The sequence below is a fragment of the Rhineura floridana genome, chromosome 7 (assembly GCF_030035675.1).
Source record: "Rhineura floridana isolate rRhiFlo1 chromosome 7, rRhiFlo1.hap2, whole genome shotgun sequence".
Classification (NCBI taxonomy): Eukaryota; Metazoa; Chordata; class Lepidosauria; order Squamata; family Rhineuridae; genus Rhineura; species Rhineura floridana.
The window spans coordinates 149,569,681-149,589,522 of record NC_084486.1 but is presented as its reverse complement, the minus strand read 5'-3'; the positions used below and the strand labels follow the sequence as shown (position 1 = coordinate 149,589,522).

The 19,842-nt window shown below is 42.3% G+C and overlaps 1 protein-coding gene across 10 annotated transcripts in view; it reads left to right on the top strand.

The window, feature by feature from the left end:
• LRCH3 (leucine rich repeats and calponin homology domain containing 3) overlaps positions 1 to 19,842 on the top strand; it is a 120,913-nt gene that overhangs the window by 55,886 nt on the left and 45,185 nt on the right. For 7 of the 10 annotated variants that reach the window (XM_061637562.1, XM_061637556.1, XM_061637554.1 and 4 more), the window contains exons 6-10: positions 2,691 to 2,800; positions 10,112 to 10,205; positions 11,008 to 11,128; positions 13,395 to 13,543; positions 18,444 to 18,520. In XM_061637562.1, coding sequence (XP_061493546.1) covers positions 2,691 to 2,800; positions 10,112 to 10,205; positions 11,008 to 11,128; positions 13,395 to 13,543; positions 18,444 to 18,520 — 551 coding nt within the window. The remainder of the gene's footprint in view (positions 1 to 2,690; positions 2,801 to 10,111; positions 10,206 to 11,007; positions 11,129 to 13,394; positions 13,544 to 18,443; positions 18,521 to 19,842) is intronic. The other 3 variants (XM_061637563.1, XM_061637561.1, XM_061637558.1) reach the window with 1 other exon arrangement.

Genomic DNA, 19,842 nt, shown 5'->3' with positions numbered 1-19,842 from the left:
TCTGAAAACAAATGGCAAAGCAAAACAGAAAAAATGAAAGGAAAGAACTCTTGCAAGTGTATTCACATCAAAGAGAAGAAGTCCATTTTCTCACTGAAAAACTTGGGATTTTGCTGTTTAGGGCAAGGATACAATACAGCCCCTTCTTTAAGAACAACCTGACATCCTGAGCAGCAGATAACATAAACTACAATGGGGAAACAAATCTTGTTTGTTTCCTCCTCAGTGTTCCAACAGCAGTGAAGCAGGAGTACACCAAGAAACTTTTGAGTAGCGTGCACCCGCATGCTGCTCATTCACATTAAACCATAGTTAAAAATTTAACTGTATTTTAATTCATTCAAAAAATTCATTCATTGGCGATCACTCGTGGCCGAGTAAGATTGTCTTCCAAGATAAGGTCTTTAACGGTGGGTCCGTAAGTGACTCTGGAGGCCAGTTCTGGATCCACACAGCCTACCACAGTGAGGACAAAGGTTTCCAGCTGGAAGATGGTCGTGATGGGGATTTACTTGACGTGCCTTCTTCTTAGCTTGTTTGTCCCATTTGCCCTGTACTCATGCTTCTTCAAAGTCCATAGCACCTTTGATAATGGTTGACCTCCAATTGGGACACTCATGGGCCAAGGCTTCCCAGTTCTCGATGCTTATGTTACATTTTTTTAGATTAGCTTTGAGAACATCTTTAAACCTCTTTTGCTGTCCACCGATACTCCATTTTCCATCCTTAAGTTGGGAGTAAAGTAGCTGCTTTGGAAGACTGTGATCAGGCATTCGAACCACATGGCCAGTCCAGCGAAGTTGATGTTGGAGGATCATTGTTTCAACACTGGTGGTCTTTGCTTCTTCCAATACGCTAACATTAGTCCACCTATCTTCCCAAGTAATTTGCAGAATTTTCTGGAGGCAGCGTTGGTGGAATCTTTCAAGAAGTTGGGAGTGGCGTTTATAGATGGTCCATGTTTCACAGGCGTACAGTAAGGTCGGTAGTAGAATGGCTTTGTAAATAAGCATTTTGGTCTCCCTGCGAATATCCCAATCCTTGAACACTCTACTCTTCATTCGGGAGAATGCGGCACTCGCAGAGCTCAGTCGATGTTGAATTTCAGCATCGATGTCAGCTTTTACAGAGAGATGGCTGCCAAGATAAGGAAAGTGATCGACATTCTCCAGCGTTGCACCATTAAGCTGGATTGATGGTGCTACAGAGGGATTGGTTCGGACTTGCTGATGAAGCACTTTGGTTTTTTTGATGTTAAGCGAGAGGCCAAGCTTTTCATATGCTTCTGCAAAGACATTTAGGATAGTTTGAAGATCTTCCTCTGATTGTACGGAGACTACATTGTCATCGGCATATTGAAGTTCTATGACAGAGGTTGTAATTACCTTACTTTTTGCTTTCAGCCTACTGAGATTAAAAAGCTTTCCATCTGTTCGATATGTGATTTCCACGCCAGTGGGAAGTTTCCCCTTAACAAGGTGTAGAATCATGGCGATGAAAATAGCAAATAAGGTTGGAGCAATGACACATCCCTGTTTGATACCTGATCCCATATCGAATGGATCACTTTGAGAGCCATTGTTATCCAAAATTGTTGCCGTCATGTTGTCATGGAGGAGTTGCAAAATATTCACAAATTTATCAGGGCATCCAATTTTCAGAAGGATGGTCCACAGAGCAGTTCGACACATGAACTGGGCCATTCAGTTTGTGTTAGTGGTTTCACTACTGATTTTTTGTTAAATCAATTTTTAATTTTCATTGAACTTGTCAAGGATTAATACCTTGGCACAGTCATTAACCAAAATGGAGACAATAGTCAAGAAATCAGAAGAAGGCTAGGACTGGGGAGGGCAGCTGTGAGAGAAAAGGTCCTCAAATGCAAAGATGTATCACTGAACGCTAAAGTCAGGATCATTCAGACCATGGTATTTCCGATCTCTATGTATGAATGTGAAAGTTGGACAGTGAAAAAAGTGGATAAGAGACAAATCAACTCATTTGAAATGTGGTGTTGGAGGAGAGCTTTGCGCATACCATGGACTGCGAAAAAGACAAATAATTGGGTGTTAGAACAAATTAAACCAGAACTGTCACTAGAAGCTAAAATGATGAAACTGAGGTTATCCTACTTTGGACACATCATGAGAAGACACAATTCATTACAAAAGACAATAATGCTTGGAAAAACAGAAGGGAGTAGAAAAAGAGGAAGGCCAAACAAGAGATGGATTGATTCCATAAAGGAAGCCACAGACTTGAACTTACATGATCTGAACAGGGTGGTTCACGACAGATGCTGTTGGAGGTCACTGATCATAGGGTCGCCATAAGTCATAATCAACTTGAAGGTACATAACTCCAACATTAGTCCTGCTCAGAGTAGACCTGTTGAAATTAATTGACCAAAGTTAGTCATGTCCATTAATTTTAATGGGTCTGCTCTGAGTAGGACTAACGTTGGATATGCTATGTGTTGTACTTTTTACCCTGTTCTTCCTCAGAAGAATTTAGAGAAGCTTAATTATGGTTTCCTGTTGCTTGTTTTTGTTTTTGTTTTTAATTATTTTTAATTATTTTTAAAATATACAGAAACAGATTTAATACATAATGGTAGTATATAACAGATAGTAATTGTTCATATGTACCATTTTCAAATGTTATTGATGGCTTCCCTTTTTTCCTTTAAGATCTGCATAAAAGGAAAAGTCCACATATTTAAGTATCTGAATATGGAAGCATGCAAAGCAGCACCAGATCTTCCAGATTATGATAGGCGGCCAATGGGGTTTGGCTCTTGGTAAGTTTGCACAGATTTCAAATTTGCTGGTTGTTTTTTTTTAATCTTTGTGGAGAATTTTGAGCTTTCTGCATTAAGACATTATTGGGCTTCTTTGTGTGGGGTGGGTGGGGAGAAATCGCAGTGTGCTGTCTGCTTAACCTTTTGTGCATGATTGTACAACTTCTCTGGTCTAACCCACAGGTGTAAAAACGGATCTCCTTTCCCATAATGCCGCTGTGTGTTGTTCTTGGCAGGATCTTCTTTTGGCTTAGCCCAGTAACATTAGTCTCTGAGCAGTTCGGCTGCATCATGAGTTACTAAAATAAGATGACGGGCTAGGAGTGTAGTTTGTGTTTATATTGTACAGTACAGAGTAACGCAAGTTAAATGAAAGAGACAGGATACAGAGCACTGCGAACCACCAACCGTTTAGGACAGGGCCGTGAAGTACACGTTGGAGAGTCATAAATAAATACAAGGCAAACTAGTGTGCTTGTGGCTGGGTCTCAGTGAAAAGGGGAGAGCCTGAGAATTCCTCTTCTAACCCCTGCATCCCAAAATGCATTTCATTGTGGGACCCCATGGGGTTGTCTTTGGTACTCACTGCATTTTTTTCTCAGTTGCCGGTATGTTTTCACAAGAGAATTAGCCACCCGTTGCTCTGCTAACCTACTTGCTTCTGCTCCTTCCCCAGCTTAAGAGATAGCAGTCGCCTTAGCACAGCAGGGATAAGGAGTGGGGGAGAATGCCTGCACCATGAGAGTGAAGCTCGTGCCCTTGTGCTCTAGAAAGGGGAAGGATGAAGGTGGGAGAGCCCTGTGTGTGTGAGAGAGAGACAGGCAGACTTGGCAACTTCTGTAGCGCTTCCTCTTTCTGCTTGGTGCAACCTTGCTGGTCAAGCCAGGCGAAGAACCAATAGTCATCTCTGCTTAGATTGCTGAACAGGAGGAGTAGGAAATGGGGGCAGGATGCGTATGCGGCACTGGCTGCTGCAACAATACTAGCTGGCCCTGAGCTGAGTTTCTTGGCCTGGAGGCAGTGAAATGCAGGAAATGAAGCCCTAAAGCAGCTGTGCTTGTGGCAGTCTCTGTTTCTGGCCTTTAGCGCTGGGCTTCCTGTGACTGAGAACGAGCTGTCCTCCCCCCAGTCAGGACATGTAGGTCCTGCTTGCAGGTTCCCATATACATCTAGTTAGCCACTGTGAGAACAGGATGCTGGACTCTGTGGGCCTTTGGTCTGAACCAGCGGGCCTTTTCATGTTCTCAGGGGTGGGCAGAAAGTAGATTGGGATCTACTGGTGGATCTTGGATTAATATTTAAAATTGGTTATTTGATTATAAATAAATAATCAATGATTTCTTAACAGCCCTTCACCAAAACCTCTCTATTGTTTAATAGCAGCAACAACAAAAAGGCTGCCCCCCAAAAAAACTAGTCTGCAGAGATGAAGAAACATGTGCGGTGGGGCTAGGAGTGGATTTTTCAGTGACAGGGTTGTGAGCCCCGTTCTGGTACTGAAAACAAATTCCTGGGCTGAGCATGTGCTCAGAGAGACACCCTGATCTCCTACTCTATGAGTACGTTGTCCCTGCTGCTAATCACTGTTTTACACCTGGCTCCAGTCAGTGGATCTTGGGGCTCTGGAAAACTATTGCAGGAGGGCTTGCCAGGGGGCAGTTGACAAGAGGCAAATTGCATAGCTGTCCTTTGTTTGAAAAGTTGATGTCGAGGTTGATAGGATTTAATAACTGATACAAGTTGGACTTGTGTAGCCCATCTCTACCAGTTTGATGTTTCAAAGCATTTAGTTTGTTTTCAAAGTTGGAACAGTAACTCTTAATGACTGAAAAAACACCTTCTGGTTGTGCCATAATGCATAGAAGTGTCTATATTTTGGATTGCGACACATGTAGAATCTGGCATCTTCCAGTAATTTTGGCATCTTGGGAATTCTGCCCATTCTCTCCTTGTTTTTGATTTGATCAATATTTTAATTGCACATGGCTGTGGAGAAAAGCTTGAAATTGTATGGTGAAACTTCAAAAGCTGTGGGTGCAGTGTATCAGAAGGTTGGGGGCTGTGCTGCTCTTCATGTTGCCCTGCCCTGCCCGGCCCGGCCTGTGCCCTTTTTCCTCTTTCAGTCCCATTGCTCCCTGTCGTGCATAATGTATGTGCATGTCCTTGAATGACATGATTTTGCTCAACTGATGGGGAGAGGGTTGATGCAGAGTATGCACATTGCATGGCATTCTTTATTTACACCCCCTACATTGCACTAGAGAGCCAGTGTGGGGTAGTGGTTAAAGTGGTGGACTACGACCTGGGGGACCAGGGTTCAAATCCCCACACAGCCATAAAGCTCACTCAGCCACTGTCTCTCAGCCTCAGAGGGGGGCAATGGTAAACCCCCTCTGAATACCGCTTACCATGAAAACCCTATTCATAATGTCGCCATGGGTTGGAATCAATTTGAAGGGAGTACATTTCCATTTCACATTGCATTGGATGAAACGGATTACTTGGATCCATACCAATCGGGTTTCAGGACTGGTCAAGGAACTGAAACAGCCTTGGTCGCTCTGGTAGATGATTTGAGGAGGGCATTAGATAGGGGAGAATTCTCCTTTCTTGTCCTCCTCGATCTCTCAGCGGCTTTTGATACTGTCGACCACAGTATCCTTTTACATCGCCTGGAGGGATTGGGAATTGGAGGCACTGTATTACGGTGGTTCCATTCCTTTCTCTCCGATAGGTATCAACAGGTAGCATTGGGGGAGGAGGTATCAGACCCTTGGCCTCTCAATTGTGGTGTGCCACAGGGCTCTATCCTCTCTCCCATGCTATTTAACATCTATATGAAGCCGCTGGGGGCAATCGTCAGGAGATTTGGGCTGCAGTGTCACCAATATGCAGATGACACTCAGCTCTATCTCTCATTTAAATCCTCACCAGAGTTGGCTGTGGAGACCATGTCCAAGTGCCTGGAATCCGTGAGTGGATGGATGGGAAGGAACAAGCTGAAACTGAACCCTGATAAGACCGAGGTGCTGCTTGTGGGGGACAAAAGAAGGTTGGGAGATGTTGACTTGAAGTTCAATGGGGTGACTTTACCCCTGAAGGACCAGGTCCGCAGCCTTGGGGTTGTACTTGACTCCAGGCTGTCCATGGAGGCTCAGATTTCGGCAGTGAGCCAGGCAGCCTGGTATCAACTACACCTCATACGAAGGCTGCAACCCTACCTTCCTGTTCATCAGCTCCCACTGGTAGTACACGCCCTGGTCACCTCTCGTTTGTATTACTGTAATGCGCTGTACGTGGGGTTACCCTTGAAAACGGTCCGGAAACTACAACTTATACAAAATGCAGCGGCTTGACTACTTATGAACAGTCGCCGCCGGGATCACATCACACCAGTGTTGTTCGATCTACACTGGCTTCCAGTTGTTTTCCGGGCCCAATTCAAGGTGTTGGTATTAACCTTTAAATCCCTATATGGTATCGGCCCAGTTTATCTTACGGAGCGCCTTCAACGCCACCAATTATGCCGCCCGACAAGATCAGCCACACAGGGCCTTCTCTCAATCCCGCTGACAAAAACAGCTAGATTGGCGGGTACTAGAGAGAGGGCATTCTCAGTGGCGGCCCCCACCCTCTGGAACTCCCTCCCACAAGATCTCCGGCATGCCTCTTCCCTAAATATATTTTGTAAAGCTTTAAAGACCTGGCTCTTTCAACAGGCCTTCGGGATTTCCGGGGAGGGTTAATTACTGAGATTGAAATGCCTCCTACCCTGTTTTAATGTTATTGTCTGCTGCTGTATTGTTCTCATACTGTTTTTATTGTATTATTGTATTTTATCATATTGTGTTTTAACTGCCTTGTACGTCGCCTAGAGTGGCCATTGGCCAGATAGGTGACACAGAAATTAAATTTATTATTATTATTATTAAACCACAACCAGTTTTCTCTCTCCTGGTGGTGTAAGGTGCGTTGTGGAGAAGGAGGTTTGGGGTGATATTCAACTAAATAGTGCTAGTGCAACTGGACTCCCACCACACACTCCTCCTAAATGTGTTCTGTGGGTTCCCCCAACCATCCAGAGTTGATTTGGGCAAGGTGCAGGGCGCTCATGGGGGAAGGAGAGGGGAGAACCCCTGTTGCGATAGCACTGCTATTTCGTTGAATACCCCTCATGTTGAGAAAGGAAAACGCCGAAGATCTTAGAAAAAAAACACAAAAAGCAAGAGGCACTTTTTTCTTAAAGCATGGCTCACGTGTGCCAGTGTGAAAAGAAACAGTCATACTAACTGGGGAGCAGGTAGCCTCTGGAAATAGTGGAGAAAGGTGCATCGGCTGGCTTTGTTCACCCTGCAGGCTCTTCTAGCACAGCAGAAACATGAAAGGTGCTTCGGAGCAACTGGGGAGCAAACTGGAATGGAAGGAAAGTTTTTTTCTAATGCAGATAGCAAATGGGACCTGATCAGAGTCAGCAGTGAGGATGCTAACTGACCCAGGCACTGTGCACATGTCATGCTGGGTCCTTTCTTGCCTGGATTGACTTTTACTTAGTTTCCAGGCCCAATTCAAGGTGCTGGTTTCAGTGTACAAAAAGTCCTGTACAGCTTGGAACCTGACAGCTTCGCATCTGAAGCTGGGAGGGTGGTCACAAAAGATACAGAATGCTTTCCCTAGGGAAACCAGTCTGACGCCCACCGATCAAATGTACAAGAGCAAGGAGCAAGTGTTGGAGACACAGAGAGAACAGAAAAGAACAGTATTTGGAAACTGTGTCCTGGTCGTTTAAATGTATATCTGGATCATTTTCTAAGAAAAACAAAAACAACAAAAAGCAAATTTGATTTGCATGTGTGGAAGGACTCTTGAGCCCAACCATCCCCTACACACGGGTGACTCATTGGGGAGGGCGAATCGGAGAGGCAACAGAATTTTAAAAAAGCATCCTGTACCATCTCTCTTCTGTGCCACTTAAGCTTCTTACAGGTTCCTGTGTTTAATATTTATAAATTGCCTTTGTACCGATCAGCACATCTGATGGATGAGAAAAATAAAACCATAAAATAATTTAGACATCTAATAACAAAGCAGTAACAATTAACAATTAAAGAAAACAAAAATACATTTCAGCATGTCTTCAAAACACTCCATGATCTAACCTGCACAAGGAGAGCAATGCACAGCCTCTGCTGAAAAGTTAATAAAATGTTTGCAGGTGAGTTATGCAAAATATAAACTATGCTGATTAAGCAAATCTGCTTGTATTTGCATAATTCTTATAATCATGGGAAAGAGTGAGGAGTCATGCAGCACACTGAAGAACCACCCTATTACGACTGGAAATCTAATTTATTGTGTCACCTTTCCACCCACCTAAGAAATCGGGAATTCCGCTTCTGAGATTTCACTAGCTATTGCCCAGCTTAGCTTTCCAACTTATTGTTGCAGCTATTCAGAAGCTGCTCTATTTTAAAATGGAAGTGGAGATTCTTGGGATGAATTCCGTGCTTTTCAGAAATTCCATGGTGCAATTGCAGGGTACCCACTTTCCTACTTGTGCAGTTGTGCAGAGAATCTCTCAAGTAACAGTTGCACATGTTCAGCTCTATTCTCCTCCCCACATCACTAAGCTAGAATGCCCTAACACTAGATACACATATAGAGAAGGACTGAGTTATTCCACAATAGAAATTCATATTGAGAGCAACCCACTTCTGATTCATATAGTGTCATCTTGCTTTAAGGCCACCGGCCTGATCCAGCAGGCTCTTCTTATGTTCTTATGTTCTTACATCATGCCAGCAGACCTAATGTTTGCAACACACTTTCTGTAAACATCTCTTGTTGAGATCTTCCTGCTTAGATTGCAGCCCTCTCAGAATAGAGACTTGCCTCTTCTGCACCCATGATGCTATATAAATAATAATTATAAACTGTTTTCCAAGCAGCTGATTTTTAAAGCAAGTGACAACCAGACACAGCCTGATCTGCAATTAGCAATGCCTGGATGGAACCATCCATTTGCTGAACTTCCTACTTGCCCATTCTTGCTGTCTTGCTGCAGATTTCCCTGGGGCATTAAAGTGCCAATAGGACAGTTGATTCATTGTTAAATGATAATCTGCACCAGGTCAAGACAAGTCTCATTGTTAATGTTGTCACCGTCTGTAGCAGTTTCCAAATATAGTGTCTGATGGCCGCAGTATTGAACTGTTTAGCTACTGTGTACATTTAGATACACTTATTCTCTGCACTATATTCTCTCTCGAAGCTCATAATAGCATGTTTGTAATGTCTGTGTCTATCAATGGCACAGAAGTAATCAATTTAATGGATAAAAACTGCTCTCATTGTGTCTCATTTGAAACACATTTGAAGTCTTTTATGAATTAATAATGGTTAACTTAAAAAACCATATAGAGCATCTGTTTTGAGTGTAAACGTGTTCTAGTGTTTTGTAAACTATCTTGAGTTTAGACATTTTGGGAATAAATAAATTATCTTGTATGACCTAAAAAGCATTTAATGGTAGGTTGCTGCTGGGTTTCCCATATAAATGGTTGCTGCTTACATGAAAAATGATGGTATCCCAGCATTCTAACCATCTCCAACACAAACTATTATTAGAAAAGCGAAATTGGGGCACTTTATAGTTTGTAGGTAAAAACAACAAATACTGAAATACAGATCTTTTGCCTCTGAGGGTAGGGAGAATGGTAGAAACATGGCTGTTTTTCAGATGAAGTACCAGAGTTAACCCCAAATTAATATTTAGTTATGTATTTCATTCAAATCCCACTTTTTCTTCTTTTCCAAGAAGCCCAAAGCGGCCTTTAAAGGGCTGCTCCTGTTTTAATGTTTTAGTCCCAGAAGTGTTCTAGGTGCTGTGCAGATTATAGGCATATTGATCTGTGTCTGAAGGGCTTGTCTGCCCATTCAAGATTAAGCAAAGATGAAAGGGAATAAGTGTGGAGTAGGAAAGATACCAAAGAGACCTTGGTTTGTAGAGCAGTTACATTTGCTGAGGCTGGCATCCTGCCCTGTTTCACAGTGCTTGAAAAACGTTTTGGTAGTGCCTAAATGCTTTGCAGGCCAAGGCAACTGACCAGAGGCCCAAACAGTTGGCTAGCAGAAAGGAACATTTCTTAGTCTGGAAGAATGATGCCTCTTCAGCTGGATCACATATGCATGGGAAATGTGCTATGACTAACAGGTTGACTATAACCCCTGATGCTGTCTGGTATCTAATCTTTCTCCCCAAAAATCCTGTTTACTTTTTACAATACAATAACTAACATTTTATCTGCTTGACAGCCATGAAGAACTATACTCCAGCCGCCCATATGGAGCTCTGGATTCTGGCTTCAATAGTGTGGATAGTGGAGACAAAAGGTGGTCAGGAAATGAAGTAAGTGTACTTGTTTTGTTTTTATTTGGTGGATAATGGTAGCATATGTGAAAAGGAAAAAAACAGGTAGAAGAGCAGTGGAAGTCTTCGTTGTGAAAACCCACAGGGCTTCAGTCTTGAAACAGCTTATTCTGCAGTGGCCTAAAGCGTGGGGCCAATGCGTCATTACCGCATCTCAGATGGTTTTCAGTCCGTTAATGGAGAGGCAGGGAGGGACTTGCAAGCAATGTTCTTTGTGCTATTTTTTATTTCAAAATGCTTCACATTAAAAGCAGTACAGAACCAGACAAAAGGTGTTTTTTTTTTAAATGCAACTATTTCGTGTGTTAAAGGAAGTTGCAAAGGGAGAGGAGGTGATCACTTGTGTAGATTATTCAACTGATTCCCTTTCAACAAGTATGTAGGGTACAGAGGCTGTGACTGACAGAAATTTAAAATGAGCTGCTGCTGCTGTTATTTTAAGATGCTTTTATTTTTTCTGAAGGAGGAATTAGAAGGCTGAGATGCAGAAACTTGCCCAAGGACACTCACTGAATCAAGCTGAGATATAAAACCATCTGGAAGTACACATTAGCAGTGGGAGCAGATGGAAGCCAATATAAACTCTATAGAGTCTAGACCAGTCAAATATACTCTGTCTGTATGTGATTTAAATCACTGTAGTGACCTGAGGAAGGAGCTCTTTCTAACATTAATTATATTGGGGTCTGAAGCTCCTGTTTTAGGAAGCTGAATAAAAGAGGACATGGGTCAAAATCTGTGTTTTCTTAATTGCTTGTGGGTGTTGTTGTTTTTAACAAAGCCTGCAGATGAATTTTCTGATCTTCCTCTGCGAGTGGCAGAGATCACAAAAGAACAAAGACTGAGAAGAGAGAGTCAGTACCAGGAACTCAGAGGGAGCACAGTTGTCACCAACGGTGGAGGTAAATGGCACCCATTTAAGAATAAAGCCACCAGTGCATATTTGGTTGCTTCCATAATAAATGCCTATGGGAAAGACTCTGGTGCTCTCTGTGGAGCAATATCTGTATTCAAGAAGGGTATATTGAGACTTATTGTCCTGTTCTGGACCTGCCAAGGAGCCCACAGGACCAGGCATCACCACAGAGAGTTCCTAGTGAGCAACATCCTCCAACAAGGACTGGAAGTGAACCGAGGGCTTTTGAGCCTCTCTCTCCAGTCCACCTCTCTTATGCTCCACCCCTTTGGAGAATTAGATTCTCTTAAAGGGCCAACCTTCTGTCCTGAAGATAGAAGATTCTTCTACGTCCAGTGGTTTCCCATCTGATGTTTACCATGCGCCGTTGGATAGGTGAGGTACTGTAGGAGACTTTCAGTTCCTCAGGCCCAGAGGAAGGCATCCATGAACATCTTGGCGCTGGTTGTATGGGTTCTGGTGCATCTGGTTGAGTGGGCCCCTGCTTGCCTCAGGTTCATTGGTCCCTTGATCTCCAGTATCAGGCTCATAGGCAGGAACCTGGTCTGGCTCCTTCGCTAGTGACAGTGTAGCCTCCGGCTCAGTGTCTTGGCCACTGCTGGACTTCAGTGTCATGAGGCTTAGGTCTGCCTAAGAAGATAGGCAGAGCCACAACTAGATTTTTCTAGCAAAGCTAGCTACATGGATTACTGTTCTGAAATTGTTATGTCCATCAATCTGTGGGTATCAGTACGCCTCCCACAAACTTTCTGTTATTTTTACCCTGCCTTTTGGACTTGAAAAGCTCTTAAAGAGGCTTAATTATACAAGACCATTTGGGGAGGAGCCAAATGGCATTTGTTCTTAACCAGACTGATAGAGGGGGCTTTACTGTAGTCTTTTCCTCAGATGCAGCTAGGTGGAATGGCTGCTGGTGGAAACAGGTTCTAGCAAAGGAGAAGCCAAATGCCATTTAGTCCCAGCCAGACTGACAAAGTGGACCTCAGTGTTCGCTTGTCCCTCAGAGCATATCGGTGGATTTTCATCATTTCTGTGAGAAACTGTAAAAGGTTTGAGAGCTGGGCAACATTAGCCTTTAACTGAGATGAAACTGGGTCTGTTTGAGTTTGATTTGTCTTCCTCTTTGTATAACTCGCTTCTCTGCACTGCTGTAAAGGATAATAGCTCCGTCCATAGCTCCTCCGGAACAGGAATCCCTGAAGCGTTCTGGATGCTGGGCCAAGTGCAATATTTTCATACGTTTTGTGGTGACTACAAAATAACAAAGCCTTACTAGACTTACAAAAGCAGTCATGAATAAAAAAATGTCCCAGTTAACATAATGAGAAGAGGAATCAATGAGATCTGACATTTCTGAGCTTTATGCTCTTGTTCTAGTTTTAATATTCTTCTGAATGCATGTCTCTGCTCATTTTTCTTCCTTTACATTTTGACCCCTCATCTTAGTCTCCCTCTTCCTTAATTGCACATTTTATATGTGAAAATAGCAGACAGCAAATAGAACTGCGAACTTGACTCCAAGCATAATCTTTGGTGTTCGCACAAAAAATCTAAGAACCAAAGACTTTTTGCACATTCGAGTTGGTCAGTCCAGTATCTCTGTGTATGTTAATGTGTATGCCTTGCTCACCAATTCACAAAGCTATTTCAGAGGTTTCTGCATTCACAGATGTGTTAGAAGCCAGAAATAAGTGCAACTTAAAGTACTTTTTTGGATACACGTAGAAGTCTGAGCAACTTGTGTCTATAAAATATAACATTAGAAGTGGTCTTGGGGGACTAATATTGCTACTTGTCACTAATAGATACTTCAAGGCAGGTGAGCCAAGGAGTAGGTTGGAAAGTGTTTTCAATTTAATGTGTGCTATGAACTGCTCTAAATCATTCATTTCTGGCTGCATTCGTGGGTAATAAAGCCCCAACGTGGTAGGATTTTTTTTGTCTATAATGCATTCAAAAATATGAAATGGCTCTTTGTTTAATATTACTTGGAAATCTCTTCACGATCACCACTTTTTCTAAAGAACTAGATGTATGTTTTGCTCACTGGGTATATAAGCCAGTTTGCAGCACGACATTTTTCAGCCACGTCTTGAATAAATATTGTCAAATCTGATGGAGCTCCTGTGAGAAAAATTGTACTTACTGAGACTACTGCTATGATGGTGTGACTTCTGTTATCTCTTTCTTATCTCACCCCCCAATCAGTTGCTGCTTATCTAATTATCGTCCTTTTCTTTACATATGCCAAGTGGAACATGATCTGGAACAGATTGACTTTATTGACAGTTGTGTCACTGGAGAGGAGGAGGAAGAGGTGAGGCAACCCAAGTGCATGGAGTCAGACAGCCTCAGCTCACAGTTCATGGCATATATTGAACAACGGCGAATCTCTCATGAGGTGGTGCTTCCTTTTAAATTGTGTGTGCCTCTGTGAAAGTCCCTTTGTTTGTATTATTACTTGTCTGTGGAGGTTTTTATTAGTTGGCTTTGACATCTACTGATCCCAATAGTCTTTTGAGCAGCCCAAATAGTGTTCTTGCATTAGCTGACACAAGGCATTGTTTCCTGTGGCCTGGCTACTTGTAGACATCTAGGCACAATTTATAGTGCTAGTTTTGACTGCAATAGAGCCTGAATTGTTATTTGCTCTGAGAGACCATTCTCTTCCATGTGCTATGCCTAATGTTGTCCTATCAAAAATCTGGGTGCAGAATCTGGGCAGGATCCAAAAGCATATCACCTTCCATATCTCCCTTCTTTGCCCACTCATGCATCCCCCAAACCTCCAGAGCCGATTTTGAGAATGCATGGGGTCACAGGAGGGACCAGAGAAAGGTAAAATCCCTTTATGTGAACAGAAGTCTGTTTTGCTCACTCACAGTTTTGGATACAACCCCATGTAAGGAAAAGGCATTTAGAGACACTTTTGCCAGCTGCCTGGTGTTTGGTAATGCTTATTTTCCCTTGGATATTGCCAAAACTTTCTTAACTTCAGCTTTTCATACTTTTGGCAATTCTTAATAACTAAGTCCCTTTCATTGTTCTTAATAGGACTTCAGTTTAGCACAATATGACTGAGATGCAGACGTGCCTGAAATCCTAGAGCCAGCTGGGGTTGCCGCAGGTGTAGCATCCCCAGCTGCTTAATGGTGGTTTAGGGATTGTGTGCTTTCTCCAGTCTTGCAGGTGAAGTTCCCCTTGCCCTCTCATTACGTTTAGCCTTAATCGTAATAAGGGTTATGTCTACACCACTGCTAACCAGTTTATTCTCAACCTGGGTTTTTAATCTTTCAAATCCTTATTGTGAACCGTAGACACAGTTGTTCCTGTTAAATATGAAGTGGGCATGCCACTGTGTAATTCTCTGATGGAAGTAATAATGAGAGCCCGTTTAAAGTTTCAAATTATCAATTGCCTTAATAAGGGAACCATGAATTAACCTTAGATTGTGCAGCCCACCCTCTTCAAGCACCAGTAATTCACCCACACAGCACAGCCTCACCTCCCATTACCCTCAAATCCAAATGAGGATGCCACAAGCATAGGAAAAAAACCCAGTTTTTTTTCCCAGAGGTACTCAGATGGATAATATTCTTTATATATGGTGATTTGTTGTCATTTTATGGTGTGCAATTTTATGGCACTTCACCATACATAGCTAATCCATTCTGATCTGTTTTGAGGGTTGCCTTTTAGTCAGTCTGTATTTGCATTATCTATTTTGGTCTGTGTACCTCAGTTATTGACTCATCAGCAATCAAACGGAGCATGAAGCCAAGTCCATCCACTAAGCCAAGAGAGGTTTCTAGGCGTGTTAGCACAAGTTCACCCCTCCCAGTGTCTTGTCATGGCAATTTCTGATGCCCCAAGGGAAGGCAAAAATAAAGGTCAAACATCTGTAAAATATGGCCTTTTTTTTCTTTTTAAGAAATAAAGACATTCAGCAAGTTTTGGGATTTATTCTTGGAAGACAAGATTGAACAATGCACTGCTTGTGCCCTTGAGAACTGTGCTGTTTTATATCTCCCGTGTGGTATTTCACTGAAAAGGTTATAATTAAGAAATTCAAGCTAATTTCTTTGTACCAGCGTTTTCACTTCACATTCTTAAGTTATTTTGTGGTTCAGACTGAAGGAAGCATCTCTTCCCCAGAATGAGAAGAGTAGGGAGGTCTTGTCTTGATCTGATATAATTAGATGCATAGCTTAACAAATTAGGCCCAGAAAACAGAACTGAATTCTCATTGTTCTGTAATAGTGCTTTCTGGTGTTTAAAAGTTAGACCATGCTGGTTTTTATGTCACAAAATGGAGTGAACTTACTGATGGAGCTCAGCCATTTTAGAAAGGCATGTTCCTTGATAGAACATTGTGGTTTTAGAATCTCCTTTTTGAGCGTAGGGGTGTCAGGCAGCTGTTACAGGGCCAATTTAGTAGGAACTCCAACTTTGAGAGGTACTTGATTGTCCATTCTGTCGTACTCGACAATAATCCTGAATCAGATCTTTGGGAGGGTGTATACAAGTGCCCCTTCTGTGCCACTCAGTGTCTATTCAATGTCTAACTATGGAGTAGCTGCTTCGGCTTTTGTTGTTTGTTTAAGAGAAGCCAGTTGGAACCAGCCAAATGGCCAATGTTTATGGGTAGCTAAAGGCTGAGGCTGGTTGCCCTGCATTTGACACGATGTGTGTGCCTCATTGCAATTTTGAAGACTCATTCAGAATGTCCTCTTGGCTGTGCCTTGTGTGTACCACCTGTGAGCAAAACAAAAACAAATCAAAACAAAAAACCCACATGAAAGGATGCTTTTTGTGGCTGTTCCACAGCTGTGTAAATTCTCCAAACCAGACATGCTTGTAAGACCTTATATTGGGGCTGGCTTTTTAATGGACCCAGCTAAGCTGGCACAGGGACAGTTTGGGATTTGGATGCATTTAGTGTTATATGTCAGATCATACCAATGTATTTTTGGCGCTTGCTTCTAATCTTGGGATGGTATGGGATTGGGAGATATATTTAAATCACCAGAGTTGTTGAAAAGCTCTCTGAACCCTGGGGTGTGCTTTGTGCAAAGCTGAAATGCTTGACTGGCTTGGGAGTAAATTTAACAACTTTTGGAAGGATACTCCGTGTCAGTGTGCAATATAATATTGACTCCTAATTTTACTATTTTTGCACTCTTAAGTATCTCCTTTAGAACTAGTGGCAGTAGGCATAGACTGCACTTTGGTTTTGGCTTTGTAACTGTTGCAAGCATATTGATGGGGAAACAACCCCCTCCTGTTACCATCTGGATGGTAGGAAAGGGAGGGCTCTTAATAAGCCTAAAATCACGTTCAGGAAATGTTAAAGTAATATGCTTGCTGCTCCGTGGCCTCTAATCTAAACCTTTCTGTGTAATGGGAGGCTTGAAACAGTGGGTTGCATCCCATGTGGTGCAGGAAGCCTGCACAGAAAACCTTCTACTTTGCTTAACAAGTGGTGCGTTCTGCGATCGGATTACAATCTGTGCCTTCATATATATGTTATAATGTGGAGCTGGTCTGAAGCTCATTTTGTTTGGCTTATTGTTCTCTCAGCGTCCCAACAATCTCTGCCACATTATATCCCACGTATGTGCTTGGGGCCCAACATAGCCACCATTATTCTCTTAAGGCTAAGGAGCAGTGAGAATTGCAGCTCCTTAATTACCCAGATGATCTTCCAGTTGGGTGCATCGGGGTTTCCCCAGGGGCTGAATATGCTGCTTTTGTGCACTGTGGGATAATATCTCCATGTCTGTGGGCCAGCTTAATTACTACTTGTTCAATGGCTGGCTAAAAAGGTCCTTTATGTTTTCCCCCAATTTCCATTCTTGAAATTGCAGTGGCTCAGATTTCCTCTGACCGTATATTAGTTCTGCCAGCCCAGTAATGAGTCAGGAGAGGGATGGCATTGCAGCTGAAGGCATAATTCAGGAGGAGACTCATATGCTGCTGAAATACAGAATTTCCTTCAAAGTCAGTAGGAGGGCACCGGTCCTTATTAAATATAAATAAGGGGGGGATGGAGCGACTCCCTTACAAGCCTCCCTTAGGCCACTGGCCTAATCCAGCAGGCTCTTCTTATGTTCTTAAATGTGAATGTGTATGCAGTCAAACCATTTTAAATTACAACTTTCTTTTGAAAAATAGTAATATCTAAGAACAAACCATTCATTTATGAATTGCGTTTCAGTCTGTTTAAGGAGTCAAAAGAGCCCTTAGTTCTTCAACAGTGACCATTCCCAGTGATGGTACCGCTGTTACAGAATTTCCTCCCCTTTAGATTCAGGACAGACATAACATTAAACTGTGGTCAGAGGTAGCCATGGTTTATTACCTTAACCCAGTGAAAAACAAACATATAGTAAAGCTTTAGTTTACATTGCGGAGGTAAGCCCTGTCCATGAAGGGGTGTGTTTCGTGCAAGCTATGGTTTGCAAACCCCACTTGGACCACATCCTGGCATTCCTATCCTTACCTGATGTTCAGGTGATCACACTTAGATTGAGACATGGCTAACTGTTTTTGTCTGGAGTAGGGCCTGAGAGGGTTACCAAGCCTGTTAAAAAGTTCCGCTGGCAGATGAAACTTTGTGTTGTTTCTCTTTTGGTTAGTGGTAGTGCACCTCATTAGTGTAGCAGAAAAGTGGTTAGTACATTTTAAAATAATGATGCTCCTTTTAATCCCGTGTGAATTGAAGCTGGAATATTTAAAAATCTAAATAAGACAATGCTGAGGTTTATAAAACTGATGAGGATCAAGTACTCAAAACTTCTGTTGAATGTCAATTAACCCATTTTCTTGAAACATAGCCCTTCACTTCCTCTTGTCTAGCTTGTCTTTGTGGTGGCCATTGCTGGAGGATAATGGTTGTCCGAGAGACCACTCTTTGCATGTGCATATATATATATATGTTTCTCTGTGTGTAAGTGTAAAGTCTAGAATGTTCTGTGCAATTTGTATTAGTTGAATCTATACATTTGCTTCTCCTTAAATCTGTGAGTGATACTGCCCAATTAGCCCTGTGGGCGAACTAGTTTCAACCTATGTACACGTAGCAATTTCAGTCTATTATTTGCCTGCTGAAAAATCCTTCAAAGCTAGAAGTATTGTTCATGCTCTGATATACTTTGATCTAGACATCTTAAAGACCAATAATGATTGAACTGGGCTGGGTGGGATCAGCAGACTTAATTAGGGAAAGGGAAGTGGCAACTGGGTCATTCACAGCGCACTAGAAATGTTGATTTTTGTATCCCATTTATTCCTTTGCCAAGGGTTCACCAGTAAAACCAATACCCATCCGAGAATTTCATAGGTCAGAAGATGCAAGAAGATACTTGCATCATAGCAGGTGAGTACTTCCGTTTCACATACTCAGAGCTTTAGGAATCAGGAAGATTAATCACATTGCCGACAATGGAATATCTCATCGGATATCTTCTATTTTTTAGTCTTCACACAGTAAACACATTTTTAGGTCAGGGTCCCAGACTCTTTTCCTATGTTGTATTGCTGTTACACTTAGGCCAAGTGCAGACACAATGTGCCTGTTATGTTAACCATGTTAATCTGTGCAGTTTTTCACTCCATTCCTCCCACATGTGAAATTTCCCTCCACCATTCCCTTTCCATAGCAGTATTTCATCCACATCTATGTTAAAAGAACCATATTTAGAAGAGCAGTGAAGACTGTAACTTGGTATAATAAAGGCTACCATTAATATTCAGTACATACATAATACCAGAGTATTAACAGGGGCTGCTTACAGGGACCATACAACTCCCTTGTTACAACAGCTCCACTGGCTCCCTATACGAGCCTGCCCGGGCCCTGAGATCTTCAGGAGAGGCCCTTCTCTCAGTCCCAACACCCTCACAAGTGCAATTGGTCGGGACGCGAGATAGGGCCTTCTTGGTGGCTGCTCCTAGGTTCTGGAACTCCCTTCCTAGGGAGGCACGAATGGCCCCCTCCTTGCCATCCTTCCGTCGGCAAGTAAAGACTTTTTTATTCCGACAGGCTTTTGGGATAGAAGGTGTTTAGGATTGGGCTTTACAAGGCTTCTTTTATTGTTTTATATTATTATCTGTATTATTTTAAATTGTTTTTAGATTTTTAAGTGCCTTTTACGGTTTTAAGGTTGTGCATAGTTTAATTGTATTTTAATTGTATGTTTTTCTATGTTTTTAACTACATGTAGTTTTATTTGTAAGCCGCCCTGAGTTCCAGTTTGGAAAAAGGGCGGGGTAAAAATAAAGTTTCAATTCAATTCAGACCACTTTTAGGTCTGAAAAAGGGGACAGGGAATGCATGTGAGAGAAAAGGATGTGTAAGCACGTAGAGGGCTCCTAATCCCATAGCCACAGTTAAGAAATGGAGAACATTATGTCTGCACCATGTTGTGTTGTGTTACTGATTATAATGCAATCATTTTATTGGGTCCTTCGATGCAAGATTATTTTGTCTCACTTAATACATGATCAATGTCAGAAGTAGTCTTCACTGTTCACCATTTACGGCAACATTACCCCCAGTTTTTTTAACCAGTGCTGCTTCATTAAATGAAGCTTCAAAGCTTATAAGCAACCAGTTTTTCCAGAACAGAACCTGCTAGGTTATATCATGGGAAATTAGAGAATAATGGTCCCAGAAAATTTAAGTCTTTAAAATGGTTC